This window comes from Alternaria viburni (genome assembly GCF_023758015.1).
Source record: "Alternaria viburni strain BMP 2772 chromosome Unknown scaffold_3, whole genome shotgun sequence".
Classification (NCBI taxonomy): domain Eukaryota; kingdom Fungi; phylum Ascomycota; class Dothideomycetes; order Pleosporales; family Pleosporaceae; genus Alternaria; species Alternaria viburni.
The window spans coordinates 1,368,342-1,390,498 of NW_026055772.1; the positions used below are offsets into that span (position 1 = coordinate 1,368,342).

Genomic DNA, 22,157 nt, shown 5'->3' on the forward strand with positions numbered 1-22,157 from the left:
ACCTTGTCATCATAAGCATCCGTCCTGTCTCCGTCTCCTCTCTCGCTACGACTGCGGCTGCTCCTCTTTTCGCGTCGACTACTGGTCGAGATCGTGGAGCGCATGTCATCATCGTCTGAGCCGCCGTAGGTAGAACCGCGATCCGACCGATGCTTCCGTCTACGATGTTTGCGCTCTTCATCGTCGTCGTCCTTAGATTTCGAGGACTTGCTTGAAGCTTCTTTCAAGTTCTCCCTCGACTTGCTGCCGAAAAGGCCCAGGAAGCCACTTGGACGTTTCTCCTTCTCCCTCCTTGAACTGCGATCCTCGTCTAGATCTGGGATTGAGGATACGACGGAAACCATGTCATCATCTCGTTTGGATCGTCTCCGGGAGGACTTGCGATCGTCATCGTAGTCGCCGAGTTCGGAAGCTGCTGTGGAGCGTGATCTAGTCTTGGTCTCGGGTGATGCGTCTCTGTCGCCATCCCTTCTCCTGTGCTTGCGTCGTCGCTCGCCAGTCTCGGAGATGGCGGATTTCGTGTCCCAGTCGTCAGCGCCCTCATCAGCCTCATGATGGCGATGTCTTCGCCTCCGTTCTCCACCCTCTTCAAGATCGTAACCGCGGTCGTGGCTTTTCTCACGTGTCTCGGACTTGGCTTCGCGACGTCTGCGGCGTCTCTCCTCGCGATCGGGGTCGTCGTACTTGTAGCTCAGAGAAGCGATTGAGCCCACATCGTCATCATCGTACCTGCGTGGTCTGTCGTCGAAGTCATCATCGTATCTGTCATCGACATCCTGGTCGCGATCGTTTCGTGAGTGCCTGTCCTTTGCCTCCTCGTTGAAGTCTGCGGGATAGAATCCATTTGATTCTTTATCGTTGCCCGCCCGGCTCGGCACGTCGTCGGGAGCATAGTACCCAGAGTCGGTTACGTTACGAGCGGTGACTGGATCATGCGCCATCGTGAACGGCGCTGCGGTGGGAACCTTTGGGGCCTCGACCATCGTTTGATATCTGGAAGGATCGGGAATGGTGCGGGCGTTTATGTAGTCGTCATACGTCGTCTCGGTCCTGAGAGGAGAACTGATGCTAGGTGACCATTTGCCGCTACTGTGTCTTTTCTGGACTTTCGGCCTGGGTGTCTTATCGGCCAGCTCCTCAACACCCTCGAATGCGTAGCTTGGGATGGTCACATTCTTCTCATTTCGTTCGAGTGCACGTGCGCCATTCGGTGGAGATACAGGAGAGTCGCGTGAATGGTGCTTCTCTGTGGACTCAAGATCCTTCCTGGCACGCTCGGCATCTGAGGCCATTCTGTTTTGATCCTGGTTCATAGTCATGCCCATTAGAGCAGCGAAACCACCGGCCATGGCAGCGGTGGAGGCTTTACTGCCGCTGCTCTCACCTTGTCGCGCGGGCTTCTTCGGAGGACTGGGGGACTCTTGGAATGCTTCTCCTAGACGTGGTGGTTCGGCCGATCGAGAAGGCTCAGTGGAGCGAGAAGAGTCGGCGAATCGTGAGGTTTCAGCAGATCGAGAAGGCTCAATATCCCTGGGATCTCGGGAGGGCTCGATGTCCCTGGGATCGCGGTCCATTATCGGGCTTGATGGCGGACTGGGATCACTCATCTCCCAAGTGTCCACACTGGCTCGCTTCGATGACTTGGACTTCTTCTTCTTGTCCTTCTTCTCCTTCTTGCTGAGCTTGACCTCTGGCTCCGCTTCCCTCTCTTTCACTGCAGGTGTTGGCTCTCCACGTCGAGAAACATTCTGCATAGCTATAACTTCGTCAGTATCGTTAGCCTTGTTCTTACCCTTTGTGTCCTTCTTCGCGGACGATGCCGGCGGCTCCTCTGCGAGTACCTCAGGGTCCGGTATGTCGTCCCAGCCGCCGGGCATGTGCATAGACACTGGCGGTGTAGGAATCTCGCCTTCAACAAAGCCAGGTCCCACTGTACTCTGTTGGGGCGTCCTCCACGCGTCGCGCTCTGACTCAGGCTGCCAGTATGCCGTCTGAACGCTGCTCGTAGATGGCACAGCTGAGATGATGGAAGGAGTGACTGTGGAAGATGGCGCAGCTGAGATGATCGATGGAGCGATAGTTGAAGGGGCCCTGTTTCCATCAGAGAACGGGTTGCTGAGGGAAGACGCGGTAGGATTGCTGAATCCAGCTGCAGTGGCATTGCTGACAACAGTGCTGACGGTAGACGCAGTTGGATCGCTGAAATCGTAGGAAGTCGCACTGCTGAGGTTTGATGCAGTCGGGTTGCTCAGGGCAGATGCAGTTGGATTGTCGCGTCTGTAGCTACGCTCGTCCTCTTGATCTCGTTGATCTCGGGAAAGAACCGCTGCAGTCGTTAGTGCTGCAGCTGCTGCCGCTGCTGCTGACTTCTTCTCCTTCTTGTTGCTCTTCTTGGAAGCAGCATCCACGACACTGTCCCAACTGGAGTCCTTCTCGTCCCGAATGTATTGCGTGCTTGGTGCAGACTCCTTACTCTCGGGGACTCTGGACATCTCGGGGCGGTAGGGTGTGTAGGTGGACGTCGTCTGTTCGGGCTTGGGCGGCTCGCGCTCGACCGTGGCTTCACGCGACCTGAGATCGCCATCTGAGACGAATTGTTCGCGGTAGGACTCCGGAGTAGGGACGTCAAAGTGGTGGAACTGGTTCTCGCCCCAGCTTACCCTAGATCTTGCTCGGTTCGATTCGTCATCTCTTGGCTCGCGTCTGGTCTCTCTAGTCTCCCTGATAGGCTCCATTGCTGGTGATGGAGGGGCAGATGCACTGCGCACAGAAGGTGTGCGACTACCGGGAGGAGTAGGCAAGATGAGGTTCAGCGATGGAACTTGAGGTAGCGGTTGGGGTTGAGAGGACCGACCATTTCTGGTGGCAGTGAATGCGTACGACGGAGGATAAGGAGGGAGCTTGGGCTGGCTGACAGGATAGTCTTCCCAGGATTGGTAGATGGGTAGATCTGGAGCGCCCTCGTTCGGGTCTACTGGGCGGACCTTGGGCAGGTTGTCGTTGGCCAAGAGCTCTTCCGGTGCGAAGAATTCAGCTTGAGATACTGGCTTTGCATAGTACCTTTGTTCCCAATCTTGAAGGACTTCGCGAGCTTCCTGGCGTGAATTGTCCTTCTGCTTAAACATATCGGGGTTGAAGATGTCCTCGTCAAAAATGTCCTGCTTGACTTTGCTGGGCTCGATAGTCTTGACACTGGTTGGCTCCCGCTTCTTGCTGCTCTTCGAGGATGAAGATTCACTCTTGCTGCTCTTGGACGAAGAAGAATCGTTCTTGCTGCGCTTCCATGAGGAGGATTCGCTCTTGCTGCTCTTCGTTGAAGACGAAGACTTGCTGTCGCGCTTCTTCTCGCGCTCCCTCTCCTTCTCCTTGTCCTTGTTGTCCTTGTAGTCCTTGATCGCAGCAGTTGCGATTGCTGCTGCAGCACCAGCAGCTACTGCGCCAGCAACGGAAGACTTCTTGTCAGACTTGAAAGCCTCGCGTTCGCGGTCTTGCAGCTCCTGCTCCTTGCGTTGTACAACGGTGGCAGTCGAAGCCATTGAATCTCCTGTTGGCTGCTGTTCAAGCTTACGAGCTCGGTCGCTCTCGTATCGGTCGGTGTAGTCCTGAGCTTCGCGTTCCCTGCGTCGGCGCTCCATGTCCTCTTGAATCTCAGCTTCGCGTCTCGCGGCATCGATGCGCTCAGCTTCTTGTTGTTGAGATTCACGGCGCTCTCTCCGTTTGCGCTCAGCCTCCGCAGCCTCGATGGCGAGCTGACGCTGACGCTCCATTTCGGACATTCGTTGATGACGTTCGCGGTCTTCGGCTTCCCGAGCGAGGCGTGCCTGGACCTCTTGCTGTTCGCGACGGCGTTCGTTCTCGAGCCTCGCCAATCGTTCGATGTCCATGAACTTGCGAGCCTCCTCCTGCTGCCGTTGCAACTCCAGGCGACGTCGCTCGTCTTCGTCTCGGCGTCGCGCTTCTTCTTGGCGTGTCGTTTCCTCCAAACGGAGCAATGTCTGCCGGCGGTCTTCTTCAATCCGTCGAGCCTCATCCTCTTGCAGCTGCCGTTCTTTGCGCAGGCGATCCTCTTCCTCACGGAGCGCAAGTGCCGCTCGCCGGGCCTCTTCCTCTTGTCGCAGCTGTTCTCGACGCACTCGGTCTTCCTCTTCTCGGCGCGCCTCGTCCTCGCGTCTCTGTTGTTCTCGGCGACGCTCGGCCTCCTCGTCCAGTCGCTCCTGCTCCTTGCGTCGCTCACGGAGGTCCTTCTCGGCCTGCTCTTGTGTCAAGTTGAAGCGAACATTGCTAGACGCGGACGGCGGTCGGCTCGGAGGTCGGTCGGGGTGTTTCATCGCAGAAACTGCTGCAAATCCGGCAGTCGCTGCAAGTCCAGCAATAGAGGCATCTCGCCTCCATGAGGAGCTTTGGATGGGAGAAGAGTTTGCCCGACGGAATTGAGGATGCTGAGGACTTTGGATGATAATGTTCTGAACTTGAGACTGCGTGGGATAAGGAGGTGGGAAAGGTGCTGGTGGGAAGTCTGAAGGACCTGCTGTGGTGTACCCAGATTGTGATGGTGCCTGTGTTGAGTAGATGGCGCCGGGGACTTGCTGCACTGGCTGAGGGTGTTGAATGGGGATGGGACCAGGTCCTGAGGTGACAATAGGCTGATTGGTGACGATAGAGCTTGTACGGCGTGCATCGAACGACGCATTGGGGTCATGGGGTGCAACAGGATAGACCGACTGCAATGTTTGAGCGCTGCTAGACTCGCTGTCGTGGTGTCCATGGGCAGCTCCAACAGCTGCGCCGGTCAAGGCACCTGCTGCGCCAGCTGCGGCAGGCCCAATGAGCGATGTACTAGCGATGTTGTCGTAGAGGTTGTTGGAAGACCTTCTCTTCTTGCCAAAGCCCCATCGCCAGCCCCATTTGTTCGTACCTGAGTGGTTGGATCCGATAGACTCGTTGCTCTTGGTCTTCTTCAGGGAATAATCGCCGTATACGAGACCGCCATCACTCGAGGAGTCGGAAGTACCATCGTCTGGCAAGTCCTCCCACTCGTCGTCCCCGTAACGTGAGGCGGGCCGCGAAGTTTGACTTGTCTTGCGACCAAGACGGTTCTCCTTAACAGCAACGATCTCGTTGTGGCGTTTGCCCTTGCCGGCCTTCGCGGCTGTGATAGCAGCAGCCGTAGCGCCAAGACCAAGTAGCGAAGCTTTCAGTCGCTCATCCGAGTTTCGTCTCTTCGGCGATGATCGTCTCCGCGTCCTCCTTACGTAGCCGGTGCCGAATGCCATCTCGGAGTCGGATGAGGATGTTGAAGCATTGCTGAAGCTGAAGAAGCCCTTCTTCTTTTTCTTCAGGCTATTGGCTGTCTTCACTCGCTTCTCCTTTGGTGGAGGTGCAGAGAAGAAGCCTCCAAGGAAGCCACCCTGGGACTCGTGATTCTGGCCAATTTCGATGACAGAGGCTCCGGATGTTGAGCTTCGAGATGCTTTGTGTCGGAGTGAATGCGATCTTCTCCTACGACGCTCATCGTCACTGCTGTCTCTGCGGTGATGAACCACTTGAACCCTCTTCGGGGACCTGGATCGACTGTGCTGCTTCTTCTTTGTGGCCGCTCCAAGGGCGACTCCTGCAAGACCTGCACCAATGGCAGTGCCGATCAGGCCTGTCTTGCCGCGTCCTGAGTTGGAGCTTGAAGTTGAGCTTGATCGAGAACGGCGCGACCGAGACTGACGGCGAACAACCTTGTGATCCTTACGGTCCTTCTTGTCGCTCGTAACGCCCACGGACATCACGGAAATGCGGTCGGCGGAATTGCTCCGGTGGCGGATGCCAGAGCTGCCATAGCTGTAACTCTTGCGATCCCCTGATCTGCTGCGGCTGTGTCGTGAGACCCTCGACCGACCAGACTTGATGCTGTATGTGTCGTCAAAGTCGTCGCGGCCCGCGCTGAAGACAGCCTTTCCAGCCTTGGCAAGGCCAATGCCGCCCAGGCCTGCAGCTACCCAGCCCGCGGCGCTGCTCTTGTTCTTGCGACGCTCCTCACCCGAAGAGATTGAGCCCCAAGACTTCTTCTCCTTGAGCGAGTATCGAGATTGCTTCTCAATGCCACCAGTGGGTCGCATGAACTCATTGGATCGCCGTTTGTAGTAGTGGTGCTTCCGCGGGGCGTCCAGAACGGAAGAGCGAGGGTCAAAGCAACCCTTGCAAACTCCAATGTACTCGGTGTACTCTTCCATCTTCTGCACATCCTCGTAGTCTTTCCACCAGTCGACAAACTTGGAAACAGGCCCAGTGTGCTGATGCTGGTGAGCCATGCCGCCTGAGATGTATGGACTGGGCGTAAGGCCATTCTGATGATGTCCGTTCGGGCCGTGCGCCGACGGGTGATGGTGTGTGCTATGCGAGTGTGTGTGGGTGTTGGAGTGGGTGTGTGAATGTGAATTATGTTGGTTTAAGCCATAAGCCGCCAGTCCTGCGGCGCCAGCAGCGTACAGTCCAGCCATGCTGCCAGACGAGTGCTTTTCTGGCTTGGCTGGCCGAGGTGGCTTTGGAGGAGGCGCGCCTTCCACGCCGTAGGCGGCGGCTGCAGCATAGGGTGGGAGGTAGCTGCCGTCGTTGGCAGCGGTATTAGAAGCATTAGATCCCGGGCCGTACATGTTGTACGTGGAAGCCGGAGCAGCCGGGGGGGTATTATTAGTATAAGAAGAGTATGATGTAGAAGGGCGAACATTCGATGAGCTGTAGCTCGTGGTGTGTTCGTGATTAGAGGAGCTGTGGCCCATGGCATATCCCATGGCAGCTCCGCCGGCCGCAGTAGCAGCTGGGCCGAAGGTGCTCGACTTGTTGGGTCTCGACGAAGATGCGGGTCGCGGTGGTTTCTGGGGCGTCGGGGTGTCGTCGACGAAGGCACCGGGCATGGACGAGCTCGATGGTCGTGGAGGCCTGGATGAAGAGCCATTTGTGCTGGGCCCGTAGAAGTCTGCAGCGGCGCCCGATCCGGTGTCGGCAACCGGGTTGGGCTGCGCGGAGGCAGACATGAGATGGGGGGTATCCTGTCCTATGATGACAGAGGGCGGCTGGGGCCTCACGCCAGGCTGTTGGTGCACTGACTGGCCCTGGTCGTTGTAGAAGTCGGCAGCCGCTCCGAATGGATGGCCGCCAGGGAGCGCGCTCGAGGTGTATCGCAGAGGGTCCTGGCCGGGGAACTGGCTCTGCACGTGATCGTCCATGTCGTCGTGGTGTGGTGGGTGGCTTCCTACTGGCAGAGCGCCCGACATCATGGGCGCTCCTGCCTGTCCTGGGAACTGCGAGAAGCCGTCGCTGCCAATCTGGCCGCTGAAGCTGCGCTGGACCGACTTGGGACTGTCAACAATCTCGCCCCTGTAGCCGGCGCCAGTTTGCGACGTGCTGCCGGACCGCACTGAGCGCGTCGAGCGGCGCTTCTCGAGCTTCTTGTCCTTGGCCTTGCCCGTCTTGCGGTCCTTGTCGTCGCGCAGTGTCGAGCTGGACGACTCGGCATAGCTGCTGCGGCGATCGTCGCGACGCATGTTGTCGTCGTCGTAGGGACCGCTCGTGTTGTTTGTTGTGGCCCGTGAGCGCGGCATCTCGTCGAAGGCAGTCGTGAAGGAGGCAATCGAGGACGCGGAAGGCGCAGTGTCACGTTTAGATGAGGTCGATGTCGATGGCTTGCGCGTCGTCGAGGATGACACGACGGAGCGGGCGTCTGGGTCGCGCTTGGAACGCGTGGAGTCGCTAGTACGGCGGCGGCGACTTTCCTCGTCCTTGTTGCTGTTGGAGGCAGCAGAGCTACCGGTCAATCTGCTCCACATGATGGCGCAGGACTGCAGTCAGGATCGCGGGGGCGCGGATGCGTTGTTATTACAAAGTGGTGCTGGCAATGGGTCGGGCGCAAATGAGATGAGTCTCTTGGTGGGATATGCTGGGTATATCGCTGCAGACAGTCGCAAGTGAGAGAGAATCGTTCAAATCGTCATGTCGTGATGATATAGTACAGGTTTCCGATGCAGAATGGCTAGGAAAGTATGCGCGCAATGCCCAAGGACAACCAAAGCAGCCTCTCGCGGTACTAATCGCAAAGATTGGTGTGGTGCAGAGCAGCTGAAGTGCTCGGCTTGGGACGTAAGCCCCAGCAACCGAGTGAGTTGGCGGCAAGGGTTAGCTCGATCCACACGGGATGGAGGCGAGGCTGGGCCAATAGCTGCCCGATGGCAAACGCTTCTTCTGCGGATCTTTACCGGGGCTTCTTCCGGGGCTGTTCTCGCTGTCATCGAGAACATGTTGATCAAAGTGAACTGTGCAGCCTGGGGCGCGGAAATCTAGGCTTGTGGTTCTGGTAGCTAGTAGTAGCTCTTGCTGCGTGTTGCGAGCTCCTCCCACGACCTTCATCCGACACAGTCAAGGCGCGCGGAGATTTCCGAGGCCATCAGTGTAGTTATCTTGCATGTTCAATGTTGGTTAGGCCGCCGAAATCTTTAAACCCGATCGTTGATAGTCAAACATCACCCAGTCGCATCGACAAGGATTACAACAAAAACAAGGCGCGCGTGTGACATTGAATCCATTTTTGCATTAATCAGGCTTGTGCGACCTGTGTGCATCTATTCGCGACTGTGCTGTGCAGCCCTTCTGAGGAGCCACTCATTACACTCCACATGTTCCTTCACGTTTCTGCACGTCCAATCCATCACCATCTGCATAGCCTGAGTCATCCGATTCGAATCCAGAGTCTGATGCTCCATCCAGATTACGACTCATCATTTCCCAGGTCTCGCTTTCTTCTGGGAGAGTGTTCATGCTGTACAAGCCATATGTGAACATCGCTTCTTTCAAGCACTGCGCCCTTAAAGAGCGATCGGGGTATTCCATGATTTCCAGTAAGATCCGTGCGATGAGATCAGGTTGTGTTGTGCTCTGTCCTACGTCGCGTAGTATGCACCAAAGGACCTCCGCACCCCGCTCGTGGAACAAGCGGTCTTTCATAGCAAGACCAAGGCAAACTTTCCGCTTCTTATAATGCTGCTGGAAGTCTCGGCGTAACTAGGGCCGCCCACCAGCCATCAACATCTGCCGTATTTGCAGGATTTGCGCGCGGTGCTCTGGTGCTAGCTGGTCAATCTGCTGCTGCGACAGAGCCATGACCTGTGCGTAGAGCGCCTGCTGGTCCATTCCAGGTGCTTGTGGTTGCTGTTGCTGTGGAGGCTGCGCGTACGGCTGTGCGACGGGAGCTTGAGGTTGGGGAGGTGTAGGCGCGACTTGTGGTGGGTATCCGGGGTAGTTCACAGGCGGTCGCGCAACTTGCGGTGGTGGCTGCTGTACTTGCTGAACAGGTGGAGCCTGCGCAACTGGGGCAGGCGCGGCCGATGTCTCCACAAGCGAGGTCAGGATTTGTGGGTCGACCAGCTGGAGGAGCAGTAGCGACTGAAAGATGGCGTAGGCCAGCTGGGGCGCTTGTCGCAGCAGCTCTGTCGCCTTGGCAGGATCCGTCATGACGAGGCCTTTCATCTGTGAGAGGATGTCGAGGAGCTGGTCGGGGGGCAGCGTGGAGAGCGTGCGCGAGATGGCATCGGGGCAGGTGAGACTGGGCGGCAACTCGACGCCTGGTGGGAGAGGGCCCAGCGCGCTCGACGGTTGCGCCGGTGCTGGTGCTGCTGGTTGTTGGCCGTTCATGGCTGGTTGTGTAGTCTGGTCGCGGTTGGAAGGCGCGTTGTCGCCGGAGCCGCTCTCGTTGGACCAGTCGACCCTCAGCTTCCTGCCCATCAAATCGTAGTCGTTGAGGTTGCGCACGGCGGAGGCTGCGGCGTCAGCGTCGGCGAACTCTGCGAACCCAAAGCCCTTGGGGCGCCCGGTTTCCTTGTCGTACACCAAGCGAAAGTTGAGCACCTGTCCGACGCGCCCGAGGGTTTCGATGATGAGCTCTTCAGTGCCGCCTGGGTTTGTTAGCTCGGTTTAGGAATACAGCGGTGTTAAAGACGCAGATTGGGAAGATCTGGCGTCAATGTAGGCTCCAGGGTGAGTAGTCGCATACCGTAGGGAATGTTGCCGATGAAAACAACTCTGCCCGCTTTGTCGTTGGGCGCCATCGCTATGCAGACTCGATATCGATGAAGAGATCGCTGGAAGATACGCGGTGAAAGAGGGTCGGGATATCGCAGGAGATCGAGTGAGTGTTTCTTTGAGGCTTCGAAGGTTCCGCGAGGCATGAGCTTTGGACCGTCACTAGCGCGACTCTAGGCTTGGCGCGTCTTACCTGCTGAGCAGGCACACGACCAACTCTTCCCTTCCAAGGTTAGACACGGTTCGTCCACAATTTCAACGCATCTTACTATATTCACATCCTTTTTCATGCTCGTAGCTTTGCATCGATGTCAATCTTGGCTTTGGACGATCACATGATACCTCACAATTAATTTTCGCAAAAATTCGTGATGGTGTTCAATTCATGAAAACTACAACCCTATAGTTTTGCCGCCGACGGCGTACAACACGTACCATCCTCACCAATCGTCGCAGTAACACTCGGCTGCTGGTGCTGCTCGCTCAACAAACTGCTCTTGTTGAACGCCTGCTCACTCGGCGGTACGTCTAGCGCAGGGTTCTTATCGAAGAAGTTGACTGGCTTCATATGGATCTTGATGATCTCGCAAGGCATAACGGGGAAGTCCTCAATACGAGGCACGTGGTTGATGCCCGCTTGGATGTAGACGACAAAGTCCGTGTCTTTGACGTTGTCGTTCCTCTCCGCCCAACTCCGCACTCCCGTTCCACCACGACTCTGGTTGGTGTAGGTACCGCCAGCGTACAACTCGCCGTCCTTGTGCTTGACGACGTAGATGTTGTGGTCGGAGAATTCGGCGCGCTTGTAGTTGAAAGAGTCCTTGTCGGAAAGGATCTTTTGGAACGGCGGCGCTTGGATCTTGTATGCGACTGGCTTTCCGTTGATGGGATTTGGCACGTTCGGGTTTTGGATCTTGAAGGTGCGGTTGTTCTCGTATGCGATGTCGTAGCCGCCAGACTTGTCTACAACCGTCTCTTGAACGTAGTAGCCAGTACCGTGGGGGTTGAAGTCTGAGCGCGGCATCGGGAACGCCTCGTCGTACACGAGTCTGTTGTCATACCCGTCTATCATAGGGTCGACGCGCAATGAGAATATATGTTGATGATGGACGGCAAGTACACCGGGGTGCACGACTGTACCGAAGGGCACCTCGACACCTTCGTCGATAGGCTGCGTGCTCAGGATGCCGGTAGCCCTGATTTCGTAATCGACTTCTCCGGCCTGGTTGAAGATGAAGGCTAGGATGTACTCGTAGTTGGCTACGGTAATGATGCTCTGGAGCACCAACTCCCGGTTTCGAGCGACAACAGCGCGACCGGTGCGGTAGTTGGTGTGCTTGAAACCGATTCCAGCATCTTGCTCGTGGACGCATACAACGTTGGGCATCTCCACAGACCCACCGTGGTTGTCGGCGAGTACGGCTGAGAGATAGTAGATAGAACCCAGACAATCGCAGCCCAGCTTGAGGTTGTTCGCCATGATACCAGCACCAACATCGCCCAAGTCGAACGCGCTCTTCTTGTGGTAGGGATGGCGGGGGTCCGCATAGGGAATGTTCATATCCGACAAGCTCATTCGGTAGAACAAGCTGCGGTTGTCGTAACGGACATCGTACAGTACCATACCTTCACGCTGGTTGAAACCAACGCGGAAGTTCCATCTCTGCCATGAGATGACATTTGATGTGCCTTGCTGTTCGACTTGGAAGCTAGCACCTTCTGGCTGGACAACGTTAAGCGGCTTAAGATCGGTCCGCAGTTGTTGGGCCTCGGGTATGTACTCGTTGGGCGGTTGGATCTTGTACTTTTCAACCGGCTTGATGGTGTTGTCTGCACCAGTCGGTAGTATATCAACGCGAATGACCTCCATCTTCTCTGTGCTCACCACGGGCGAGATAGGTAGCGGCATTGCGTAGTGGTTGGAGTCGGCTTCTGATGAGTTCATCGGGTCCCTGAGGTATAGGAAGCATTGCCACAGCCTATCTTCGTCTCCAACGCCGTCGGACCCGTAGATCCATGGGTCGCTGATTACTACTGTGCCTTGGGGGAGCTCGAGCTTGGCAATCTCCGCTTGTACTTTCTCATCGGTCAGGACAAGTTTCTCGATAGCGACGATTTCATCGCCATCCGCGTTGGCATGGACAAAGGGCCCTAGAAGGACGTTGCGATCTACGCGACGTGAGGTCAAGTCCACAACCGCCTCGTGAAATTTGTTCTGCCGACTGATTAGCCGCGAATCATATTTCCAACCTCTTTGCACATACAGTGTTCCGGATGTAGTAATTGACAAAAGCTTTTCTCGCGATTGATGGAAGTGGCTTGCCGCTATGTTCAGCCTCCAGATATTTCAGTGCCTCGACTTTTGGTGGTTCCTGCAGCGTCACGACCTTGAAGTGCAGGTCTGTGTGCGCTGGCCATGAAGCTTTGATGATTGCCGCAGCATCTTGAAGTTCTGATGCCGATAGCGGGGAGAATGGATGGGCAGATACCGATTTCTCGCTCCGCGGACTAGGATCAGTGGCGAGCTCTGCAGACATTTTCTTGAGATGTACAATTGGGAAAACACCGAACTGATGAAGAGATGAAAGACGGACAGTGGAAGAGGTTGACTCTGGAGGGATGGATTATAACGCTCGAACTGCCGCCCAACGCTGTTGCCCTAACACGACATCCGATGTGATAAGACTGTGGATCTGGCGTATCTTCTTACAGTTTTCGCATGGACTTTCCGTGTCAGTACTAGGCGTGTGTCGATGGCGACGCGACGTGTAACGGGATCACGTGTCGTACCCCGCTTCCCGAGGTCCCAACCTTCCAGCTTTGGAAGCAGGAAGGTTGCCCCCATGCTCCCACTCAACGTGGCAAGCTTCAAGCAAATAGTCTCCAGCTGTGCGACCCGGGCCTCATGCGACTTTACTTGGTCCGATAACGACATTCCAGGCAAGTATGTTGAATGAAGCTCTACCAAGGCATCTAGCGCTGTCGCGGAAGCCAGGTAAACCTAGGAACCACAGGCGCGTATCTCCAAGATATTTCGAAGCTGATGCGTTACCTTGCTTGATACATAGGGGTACACATCCCATTCCAGTGCTTTTGACATAGTCTGTACGGCGCAGCGAGATTTCGTACCTGGCTTGGGCGACAGAGTGATGTTCGCAGGGGGCTGGGCCTCACCAAACGCGCCTGCTTGACTGCTCTGGTGACGCGCCATCACCTGCGATCTCTTCAGAATCACGAAGATCAAAATGCTGGGGATCTGCTGTTCTCGCAACGGAAGGAACAGAGAGTGTGCGATAGCGAACCTTGGAACCCACTCTTAGAGAACTCACATCTACGTTGCCACCTTAATATATTAACGTAATCTATGTTCTATTTGCTAAGGCGCTAGTCTAGAAGCAGTTTTTTCTATTTTATAATCTTATAACGCTACTACCTACTTAAATAAAAAAGTACTATAAAAGCTACTAACTTAATCTTATTATAAAGCTTTATTACTACTATTTTTACTAGTTTTACTTTTACGCGTACTATAAGCTAAAGCTAGTAATAATTTAATTTACTATCTTTTTTTTATATTTATATAGGTCTTTTAAAATTAGCTTTTTATAAGGTATAAGCTATAGTCTTAAGCCTAGCTTCTTAAGTAAGACCTTAAGTGTATAAATCTTATCTACTTAATACATTTAGCCTAGAGCTAGAGCTATAACGTTAGCGCGTACTTATATACTTAAATAAGTTATATACTATTACTAAAGTTTTATAGTAGTAGTATACTTATTTTTACTTTACTTATAAGCTTAAAGTAGTTATATATTTATTTACTAATAATTTTAATATTAAAAATAGCTTTTATTAAAGCGTTAGTATAGCTAATAAGTTTACTTTAAAGTAATTAAGTAGAATTTAGAGAGCTAAGCGTATTTATTTCTACTAAAAAGATAATAAAATACTAAATTTACTATTAATTATAAAGAGAGTCTTAAAAGTCTTAATTACTTATAATTATAATAAAGAAAAAAAGAAAATAGTAGAAGGTACTTTTTTATAAGTATTTTAAGCTTTAACTTTAGTTTTATAAGTAGTATAAGCTATTATAAGACTTATTAAATTAACTTATTACGTATTTATTATAAAGTTATTTTAGCTACTATAGTTAAATATAGAGATAACTATTTTAATAAACCTTAGTAAACTACTATTATTAACTTACTAACTTACTAACGTACACACCTAAAGTCTCTTGCAATAAGACTTTAAATTTAAGCGCGAGCCTACAAGATCTACGTTGCCAACCTGGCACAGGAAGAGCGGGCCTTACTCCAGATCCACAGGGCAAACGAGCAACCCTTTGATTTCCAGAGTTGCTTTTGTCCAAGTTCGCGACAAGAGATGGGAAATTGACCAGCCACCCGCCACATCGATTGCTCGATCGACCTCGACGAGACGATGGCGCCTGCATATGCAAGACCTTGCACAAAAAACCTTTCAGCAAGATTAATATACAAGTTCTCAGGTGCCTGTTTCAAGCGATAGAGGTTGTGGCAATCATCACCTCGTTTGTCGTTCGGCATCCGGTTGCGTCGATTGCATGACTCGGCATGAAACATCTACGCCGTTGCGAGTCGTTCGCACAAACAACAACACCTCAGAAGTTCAGACAAGACTCATATTTTGCCGTAGTACACTGGTGTACATGTGCGACAACCAGTTTGGGCGGACATTGTGGATCGGTCTTGTTTCCTTTTTCTTCACATCGCCTCAAGTTCCGCCCTAGCTTGGTCCATGGTGATTAAAAACATATTACCCCAGATATTAATCTATCCTAGGCGTCCAGTGTTGTACAGTTCCAGCAAATGCGCCAGTCTCTAGCTCCGACGGATAGAACCCACCGTCGCCGGCACATGCGCTTTTCCTATTCGTCGGGTATGCACATTTCGTGCATGCATGACCAATGACCTGCAGTCCTGCATGTCAAGCCCCCATACTCGCGATATTACCTGCCATACCATCACTTGTTCGCCTCGTCGAAGGCTGTCACAAGGTCGTTCCAGAAGGAAAATTCTACGAACTGCCACCGGCAATGAGTATCCACACTCCACCTCACGTCCCGGGTTCTTTGCCGCCTTGCAGTACCCATCGTGCCTGTCCTGTGACGTTTCTTCATTTCGAGTTTCATGCTTGGGCCAATCATGGCTTGACGTTTACCCTCTCTGGTCATGTCCTGCGTGCTGCAATATGGAGTGGTATCCATTCGAGGCGTGGTATCTGTGAGGAAGAACATATATAAGAACCGGGGACTTTACTCTCGTATTCTCTACCAAGATCATCAGCACCTTCGAGTTCATTCGCTATCCTCATCAGTCTCTCATTTACCAATCTCACATCATGAAGTGTGTTGCTATTGCCACCGCCGTTGCGGCCTTTGCCAACGTTGCCTCGGGTCACTGTATGGCACTTCACCACTCATTCTGCACCAGCATATACTAACAGGTACAAGACATCTTCCAACAGCTCACAGCCAACGGTGTGAAGGGTGCCAACTTCCAGAACATCAGGCCCGTTCCCAACAACAGCCCCGTCACCGACCTTGCGGACAAGAACTTGCGATGCAACGCTGGCGGTAACTCGGGCAGCGGCACCACCACTGTCTCGGTCGCTGCTGGCTCCACCGTCTCCTTCACCGCCGACCAGGCTGTCTACCACCAAGGTCCCGTTACCTTCTACATGACCAAGGTCGACTCTGCCGCCGCCGCAGACGGCTCCACCGACTGGTTCAAGATCAAGGAGATTGGACCCACCTTCTCCGGAGGCCAGGCCAAGTGGGACATGAGTGGTAAGTCACAAACTCCAATCTCGCACTGGAATGTATCTAACACTTTCTTAGCTACCTACTCCACCACCATCCCCTCCCAGATCGCCGCTGGAGAGTACCTCCTCCGCATCGAGCAGCTCGGTATCCACAACCCCGGCAGCCCGCCCCAGTTCTACATCTCCTGCGCTCAGATCAAGGTCACTGGAGGAGGCAGCGGAAAGCCCTCTCCCACTACCAAGATCCCCGGCCATGTCAAGAGCACCGACTCCGGCTACACCGCGAACATCTACGCCAACTTCAACTCCTACACTGTTCCCGGTCCCAAGGTCGCCACCTACTAGACGTAGGTAGATCTGGATATGCGATGGATTGGGCGCTAGGATCGTCTTCTCGCAATCACGTTGAAGCTTGATGTGCTTCATTCTACTTCTATGTATATACCTATAGCATGAATTCTGCACATATTGTTGCAGTTCCCCGATCTTGTTTGCCCTTTGCTACTGTGTATGTTAATCATGTGCCACTCTCATAAAAATCATCGGGGCCTGGGTTTCTGGACAACATGCACGTTCTCATTGTAGACATTACGAATTTCCGCCGTAAACTATATAACCCACTTTCTCCACCACGAGAGATTTTGTTCCACTGAAGCCAAAATCTCCGCCTTGTCATGGTCAACATCCGCAATCTCCGACAAGTCAACATCTTGCAAAGCAATGATGCCTGACCTCGCGTAGCAGAACCCAGCAACCCACAGGAAGATGAAGATGGCTATATCGACGTAATACGTGAGAAAGGTGCCCACGCTCCAACGACCTGGGAAGAATACGCTGTAGCCTGAGAACAAGATGACGAGGACGAGCGCGCCGCCGGTGACCCAGGCGAGGTATGGCTGTAAGGGGCTCTTGTATGCGAGACCTGATAGTATCAGCATAATCTTCGGCAGAAACAGAGGGGGTGAACTTACGGTCTCGACTGATGCCTTGGACTTTCAATGCGTAGAAGAACCTCAGGTAAGTAACCTCAATGACAAGCCACCCAATCAGTCCAGCAATAGTTGTAATATTGACGAACCATCCGAACACGACCGATGAGTTGCTTCCCAGACTAAGATAGACAAGTGGCATAAAGATGAGCGAAGCTCCGATCGCCAAGTATGGTGTTCCGAATCGGTTTGTGCGAAGCAAGACGCGGGGAGCCTGTCCGTCCTCTGCTAGCCCGTACAGGGTACGTGATGCAAGGAAGACGCATGCAGAGCCACAGCTGAAGGCCGAAGTGCACACGATGGCGTTGATGATCGAGGGCAGAACGTTGATACCTGCGCGCTGGAACGCAATGACGAAAGGACTCTGCTGAGCATCACCAGTAGAGATGCCAAGGTTCGGGTCGTTGAACGGTACAAGCATGCCAACGATGAAAATGCTGACAACATAGAAGATGAGTACTCTCCAGAACGTCATTCGAATAGCGTTTGGGATGATAACTCTTGGATTCATTGTCTCAGCGCCAGCGATGGCGACCACCTGGATGTTCGCGTAGCTGTAGGCTGCCGAGATCAAGGAGCTCCAGAACCCGAGGAACTTGCCCGTGTTACCAGGGACGATGTATTCGTTGAAAGGACCGGGGTTCTTCCAGTACCGAAAGCCGATTCGATCTCCACTAGGGGATCCTCCAAGGTCTACGACTAGGCCGGCGATGATGAGACCTATGATGAGGAGGATCTTGAGAGCTGCGAAGAAGACTTCACTCTTTGGATTGTCAGATATATGAGCCAAAAGTAGGTTTTGTCAGGACTCACCTCGCCATAGACCTTCACCCCGCAGAAGTTGATGATCACAATGATCACAATGAACACCGAGTACCAAACAGCAGGATTGATGCTGTTGTCCCAGAAGTTGATCAAAGTTGCCGCCGCGGCAAGCTCAGCTGGCGCTGTAATTGCCATGGTGTACCAAAAGTTCCATCCGGTCGCGATGCCGAGTGCAGGTTGTACGAACTTCGTGGCATGGCGAACAAATCCTCCAGTGACAGGCATAAACGCCGACATCTCTCCTGCAGACAGGGCGACACCGCATGCAATTAAGCCCATGCACAGATATCCGAAGAGAGCGCCGACTGGACCTGCGGTAGCGATGGCCTGGCCGGATGCTAAGAAAAGTCCGGTACCCTAAAGTTGATGCATGAGTATGGAAACTGCAAGAATGCTTTGAAGTGGTTCGACATACGATCATGCCAGCTATGGCAATCATGTTGATATGGCGACGCCCGAGATCGCGTTTGACCTCATACGTCGTACCGACGGCTCCATGTTCGACCTCTGAGTTTGACGCAGAAGTTTGCGCAAATTGCGTAGCATCCTTCTTTGATAGATCCATGATGATGCTCTATCAGCATGGGAGCGCGCAACGGTTCCTACAAGTATCAAGCCGAAGCGGGAAGCTTATCTCACTTAGCAGTTCGGCATCTACGGGGGATTCAGTGACTCCGTAACCGTTGATAGCGGGGTTCTAGTTTCTGATAGGGGCTGGTCAGGGCGCCCGAAAACCGGCGATCGTGCTGGGGTGTCATGAAATGCCGGCTGCTATCTGTCATGCTTAGAACGCCGGTGGCCCCACCCTTCTCCAAACGGGGAGTCAATAGAATCCAAGAAGAGACGGGATGGGCGTGCAAAACAACAGCAACGCAACTTTCCAAAGGCAACAGAATGTCATCGGCCAAGGACGACTCTTTTCAATTGTACGACTTGCGGGTTGAGGTGGTTTGTCCGCCAGGCGAGCGCATCTTGTGTGGAGCCAAGGAAGGAGACTACTTTACTGTTCAAGGAGAGATGCTACGTCTTCCCGAAGGACAGGGCATAAGCTTCTACAGCTTAGGTGAGTTTCAAGCACAAAATATACACTTCAAGAGCTGATGAGAGTGGCATTTCAGCGGCAGTACTGCCTCTGCTAGCGGCCAAGCAACGACCAACTCACGCGCATGATTGGATGTCCACGGATGCATTGATCGCATGTCCGGATCCGAACTGTAAATCTCAACTCAAGATCATACGAACCGGGTTGCGGACCTTCAGTCATGCGGATACCACGGTGGTTGGTCTGGAAGGAAACTCTTGAGCTTTGGAGTGAGATGTACGCATGACATATGCGTTTCCCGTGCTTCACTCGGCGCATCGACTATCACGAGATGTTCTTAGGAGCCTTGGCGGGGATGTGTGTGTAGGTGTAAGGGCCTCAAGCGCACACCGAGCATATGTTCGTAGACGAGTTGTTGCGCTCAACACAGTCGCGATATCGATATTTCCAGCTTTTGAAGCGTCGCGGCGTCACTAGAGGCTGCGAACAGCTCTCCAGATAGTCCCAATGAATGTGACCAGTATGATCACCGTACCCATCATCGTCTCCATCGTTATGCTAAGAGCTGGTGAACCAGCCCACCATGCCCTCAATCGCGCGACGATGTTTGTATCTCGCGGCATATCCAGGACATGGAAGTGACACGTGTGTAGTAGCTCGATAGCCTGGGTCGTGGAGAATTGGGAGCAACGGTGCGGCGATGGACGCTGAGGCGATGGCAGATAGGCGCGTGGTGCGGGCATGATGCGCGTGTTTGGCGGTGATGTCAGCCGTGGCAGCCGATGTAGGCGCTTGCGAGCGTATGCCAGTTGCTGATATTTCGAAACCCGCAAGGCGTCCCTATAGGAGAGGACTGGGTCGGCATGAGCATCAGAGGCGGTCGCGTGGTGGGTTACAGGGAGAGATCGTACAGAGCTGGCACATGGATGAGGCGAGCGCACGGGCGGGGCTGGAATGACGCGACGCGCTCGTGATCACAACCAAACCATATTGCTGACGAAGGTTTACCAGCTATTCTGGAACCTACTCGAAAACCGTTTAATGTACAAGCCAGGCGAATAAGTCAACAGTTCTCTTCTACCTGTATTCACTTCCGCAATCGCCCATGACCTTGAACACTTCCTCCCTCCTGCTCTTCTCAAGCACTTCTTCGATGCTCCTCTGATCTTCTTCATCAAGCTTCCATCCATACGTCTTCAGGTTCTCCTCCGTATGTTCACTAACACCCATGCGTGCGCCAATGATGACTGCCCCGACGTATGGGAAGTCGAGAACCCATCTCGTCGCGACGTTCGAGATGGAGACATTGTGTTTGGTCGCGATAGCCTTCAAAGTCTGCAGTAACGTCTGGAATAGGTCCCAGTCGCCCCAAGTCTGGATCATCTCAAAGTATTTCCGTTGAGAAGGTGTTGTATCGGGGCCAAACAGCTGTGGCTCAGGTTTGCCGAGCCACTTCTCAGCCAGAAAGCCTCCACAAAGAGTGCCATATGTGAGGAGTTTGATATTGTGTCGCGCGCAGACCTCGCCCATCCCAAAACGTGGGCGTGCATCGATAAGGGAAAATTGGACCTGGTTGGTAACGACATCGATCTTACTGTCAATGACTTCTTGGAGACGCGCTGTGTCGAAGTTGCAAAGGCCCAGATGTCGAACTCGTTCGTCTTGCTGCAACAGTCGTAGTGCTTCGATGTACTGGTGGTCGTTGTAATCTTGCCAATGGAATTGCAGAAGATCGACCTTGTTGGTGCTCATACGCTGGCACCGCTCTGTGACGTTGGCGCGGATAACTTCGGGTTTAACGGTAATCTTGTGGAACACGCAGTACTTCGTGGCACCGAAAACGGCCTCAGGGTCAGCTAGCGAGGCTCTCAGTCGTCCAAATATAACCTCAGCATCGCCATAGTGGTCAGCCATGTCAAAGGCAGTAAAGCCACCTGCAATATATTCTGCAAATTGCTTGAACATCTGTGTTTGTGACGCAGTACCCCACGATGGACTAGACAGCTGCCAGAGGCCCGCGAACAGTTTTGGCAGCTCGATACCCTTAACTCTGAAAGTCTCGATAGAGGTTGATGTCTTCCGTCCAGTAATCTGACTTTGGCAAGGACCATTCTGGTGGGCTAGTGTTGGTACACTACTCTCGCGGCCAAGCATAGTCGCCAGAACTGCAGTGCTTCGTTCGAAAGGGAAGTCCTGCACAGCGTCAAACCATACTTGGTGACACCACAGCAATGAGTCGAAGAGCGAGTCCATCGCCGGCCTCTCCTCTTCGTTAAGGTCTCTACTGCCATTATCGGACAATAATTGCTTTTGTATCGCAGTTAAGGCCTGCACGATATCACCGTCAACAGATGCTAAACCGTGCTTGAGTTCTGTCGAATGAGGTACGGTGAGTCTGTAGACAAGGTCGACGGATTCGAGTACGATCCTGTTGAGTATTGGAAAGCTGTCGAGAACCAATCCGCATCCTATGGCGCAACGTAGGCGCTGCTGAGCCCATGTGAAGTTCGATGTTGAGGCAAATCCCTCGGCCGTCGATTTGAACAGCTTATCGACGGGCTGAGTGGCGGTTTTCTTGAGATAGATCCGCGTCTGTTCTTCGAGAATGCTTGTGACTGATGGCTCCGTTGTCAAGATGACTCTGATTACGCTTCGAAGTGCGTCCGCCGGTAAATTTGCTATGATGGTGTCGGTCATCATGTTGACGTGTGCCGTCTTGGCTTTCGAACGTGGTATTTGCGTCATATTGCTAGTTGTGAAGTATCTTGATGTGCGTTGAGTTGATGTGGACTTGGATTACCTAGATGTCGAGAAAAGAACCCATGCGATGGTATGGTGCATGCATGCATAAGCTAAGGAGAGCACGTGCCATACCGCCGGCGACTCAATCTATAGTAGAACACCGGCGATCTGCACAAACGATAGAAGTGGACCGAAGTCGTGGCATAGTGCTGAGACCGGTTTGAGAGAGCCGTGCGGGGTCCGCGGTTCCGAGATGTTCGTATCGCTGCAAGAGCTTTGTAAGTGGGCGTCGAGCTTTCCCCTTGAATGCCGTGGAGGGAAAACGATGGGAGCAGTTGTCATGTCAGAAAGGACCTCGGGAAGGCTTCCAAAGCGGTTAGCGTGTGAAGATAGCGATAAGACACCTCGATACCTTGCCCGTTTTGACACCACACTATCCAGATGCTACCTATCACTGTGTGTCCGTTCGAGCCCGATCTGACCTTAATGTATTATACACATATTCACGATGACAGAGGCTGATGAAGCGCCAAGTCGCGAGCCTTCGAAAGCCGCGTGAGTTCGCTCTGGGTTGACTGCAGTTACGCGACTGATCTCTTCCAAGACCACATGCCTGCTTGCAATGTCGCAAGGTCAAGATGAAGTGCCACAAGACGGCGCAAGATACGCGGTGCGGGAGGTGTACGCGCAAA

General features: G+C 53.4%; 6 protein-coding genes across 6 annotated transcripts in view; 1 reads left to right on the plus strand and 5 right to left on the minus strand.

The window, feature by feature from the left end:
* The window catches only part of J4E79_002078 (uncharacterized protein), a gene marked incomplete at both ends in the record, with an annotated part of 29,543 nt that extends 21,954 nt beyond the window's left edge, over positions 1 to 7,589 (minus strand). Inside the window, one exon of the mRNA XM_049350981.1 lies at positions 3 to 7,589. Coding sequence (XP_049214820.1) covers positions 3 to 7,589 — 7,587 coding nt within the window. The remainder of the gene's footprint in view (positions 1 to 2) is intronic.
* Positions 7,590 to 9,042: 1,453 nt separating this feature from the next.
* Positions 9,043 to 10,085, minus strand: J4E79_002079 (uncharacterized protein; the record flags this gene model as incomplete). Its single annotated transcript, XM_049350982.1, has 2 exons — positions 9,043 to 9,932; positions 10,031 to 10,085. The coding sequence occupies 2 exons, from the start codon at positions 10,083 to 10,085 to the stop codon at positions 9,043 to 9,045; spliced, it is 945 nt and encodes a 314-aa protein (XP_049214821.1).
* A 374-nt stretch (positions 10,086 to 10,459) lies between these two features.
* On the minus strand, positions 10,460 to 12,596 carry J4E79_002080 (uncharacterized protein; the record flags this gene model as incomplete). The annotated part of the gene is made up of 2 exons (XM_049350983.1): positions 10,460 to 12,274; positions 12,324 to 12,596. The coding sequence occupies 2 exons, from the start codon at positions 12,594 to 12,596 to the stop codon at positions 10,460 to 10,462; spliced, it is 2,088 nt and encodes a 695-aa protein (XP_049214822.1).
* A 2,848-nt stretch (positions 12,597 to 15,444) lies between these two features.
* On the plus strand, positions 15,445 to 16,212 carry J4E79_002081 (uncharacterized protein; the record flags this gene model as incomplete). Its single annotated transcript, XM_049350984.1, has 3 exons — positions 15,445 to 15,505; positions 15,557 to 15,892; positions 15,944 to 16,212. The coding sequence occupies 3 exons, from the start codon at positions 15,445 to 15,447 to the stop codon at positions 16,210 to 16,212; spliced, it is 666 nt and encodes a 221-aa protein (XP_049214823.1).
* Positions 16,213 to 16,475: 263 nt separating this feature from the next.
* Positions 16,476 to 18,246, minus strand: J4E79_002082 (uncharacterized protein; the record flags this gene model as incomplete). The annotated part of the gene is made up of 4 exons (XM_049350985.1): positions 16,476 to 16,789; positions 16,839 to 17,619; positions 17,670 to 18,038; positions 18,097 to 18,246. 4 exons carry the CDS (start codon positions 18,244 to 18,246, stop codon positions 16,476 to 16,478), a joined length of 1,614 nt encoding a protein of 537 aa, XP_049214824.1.
* A 1,554-nt stretch (positions 18,247 to 19,800) lies between these two features.
* J4E79_002083 (uncharacterized protein) lies at positions 19,801 to 21,468 on the minus strand (the record flags this gene model as incomplete). Its single annotated transcript, XM_049350986.1, has 1 exon — positions 19,801 to 21,468. The coding sequence occupies one exon, from the start codon at positions 21,466 to 21,468 to the stop codon at positions 19,801 to 19,803; it is 1,668 nt and encodes a 555-aa protein (XP_049214825.1).
* Positions 21,469 to 22,157: the final 689 nt, after the last annotated feature.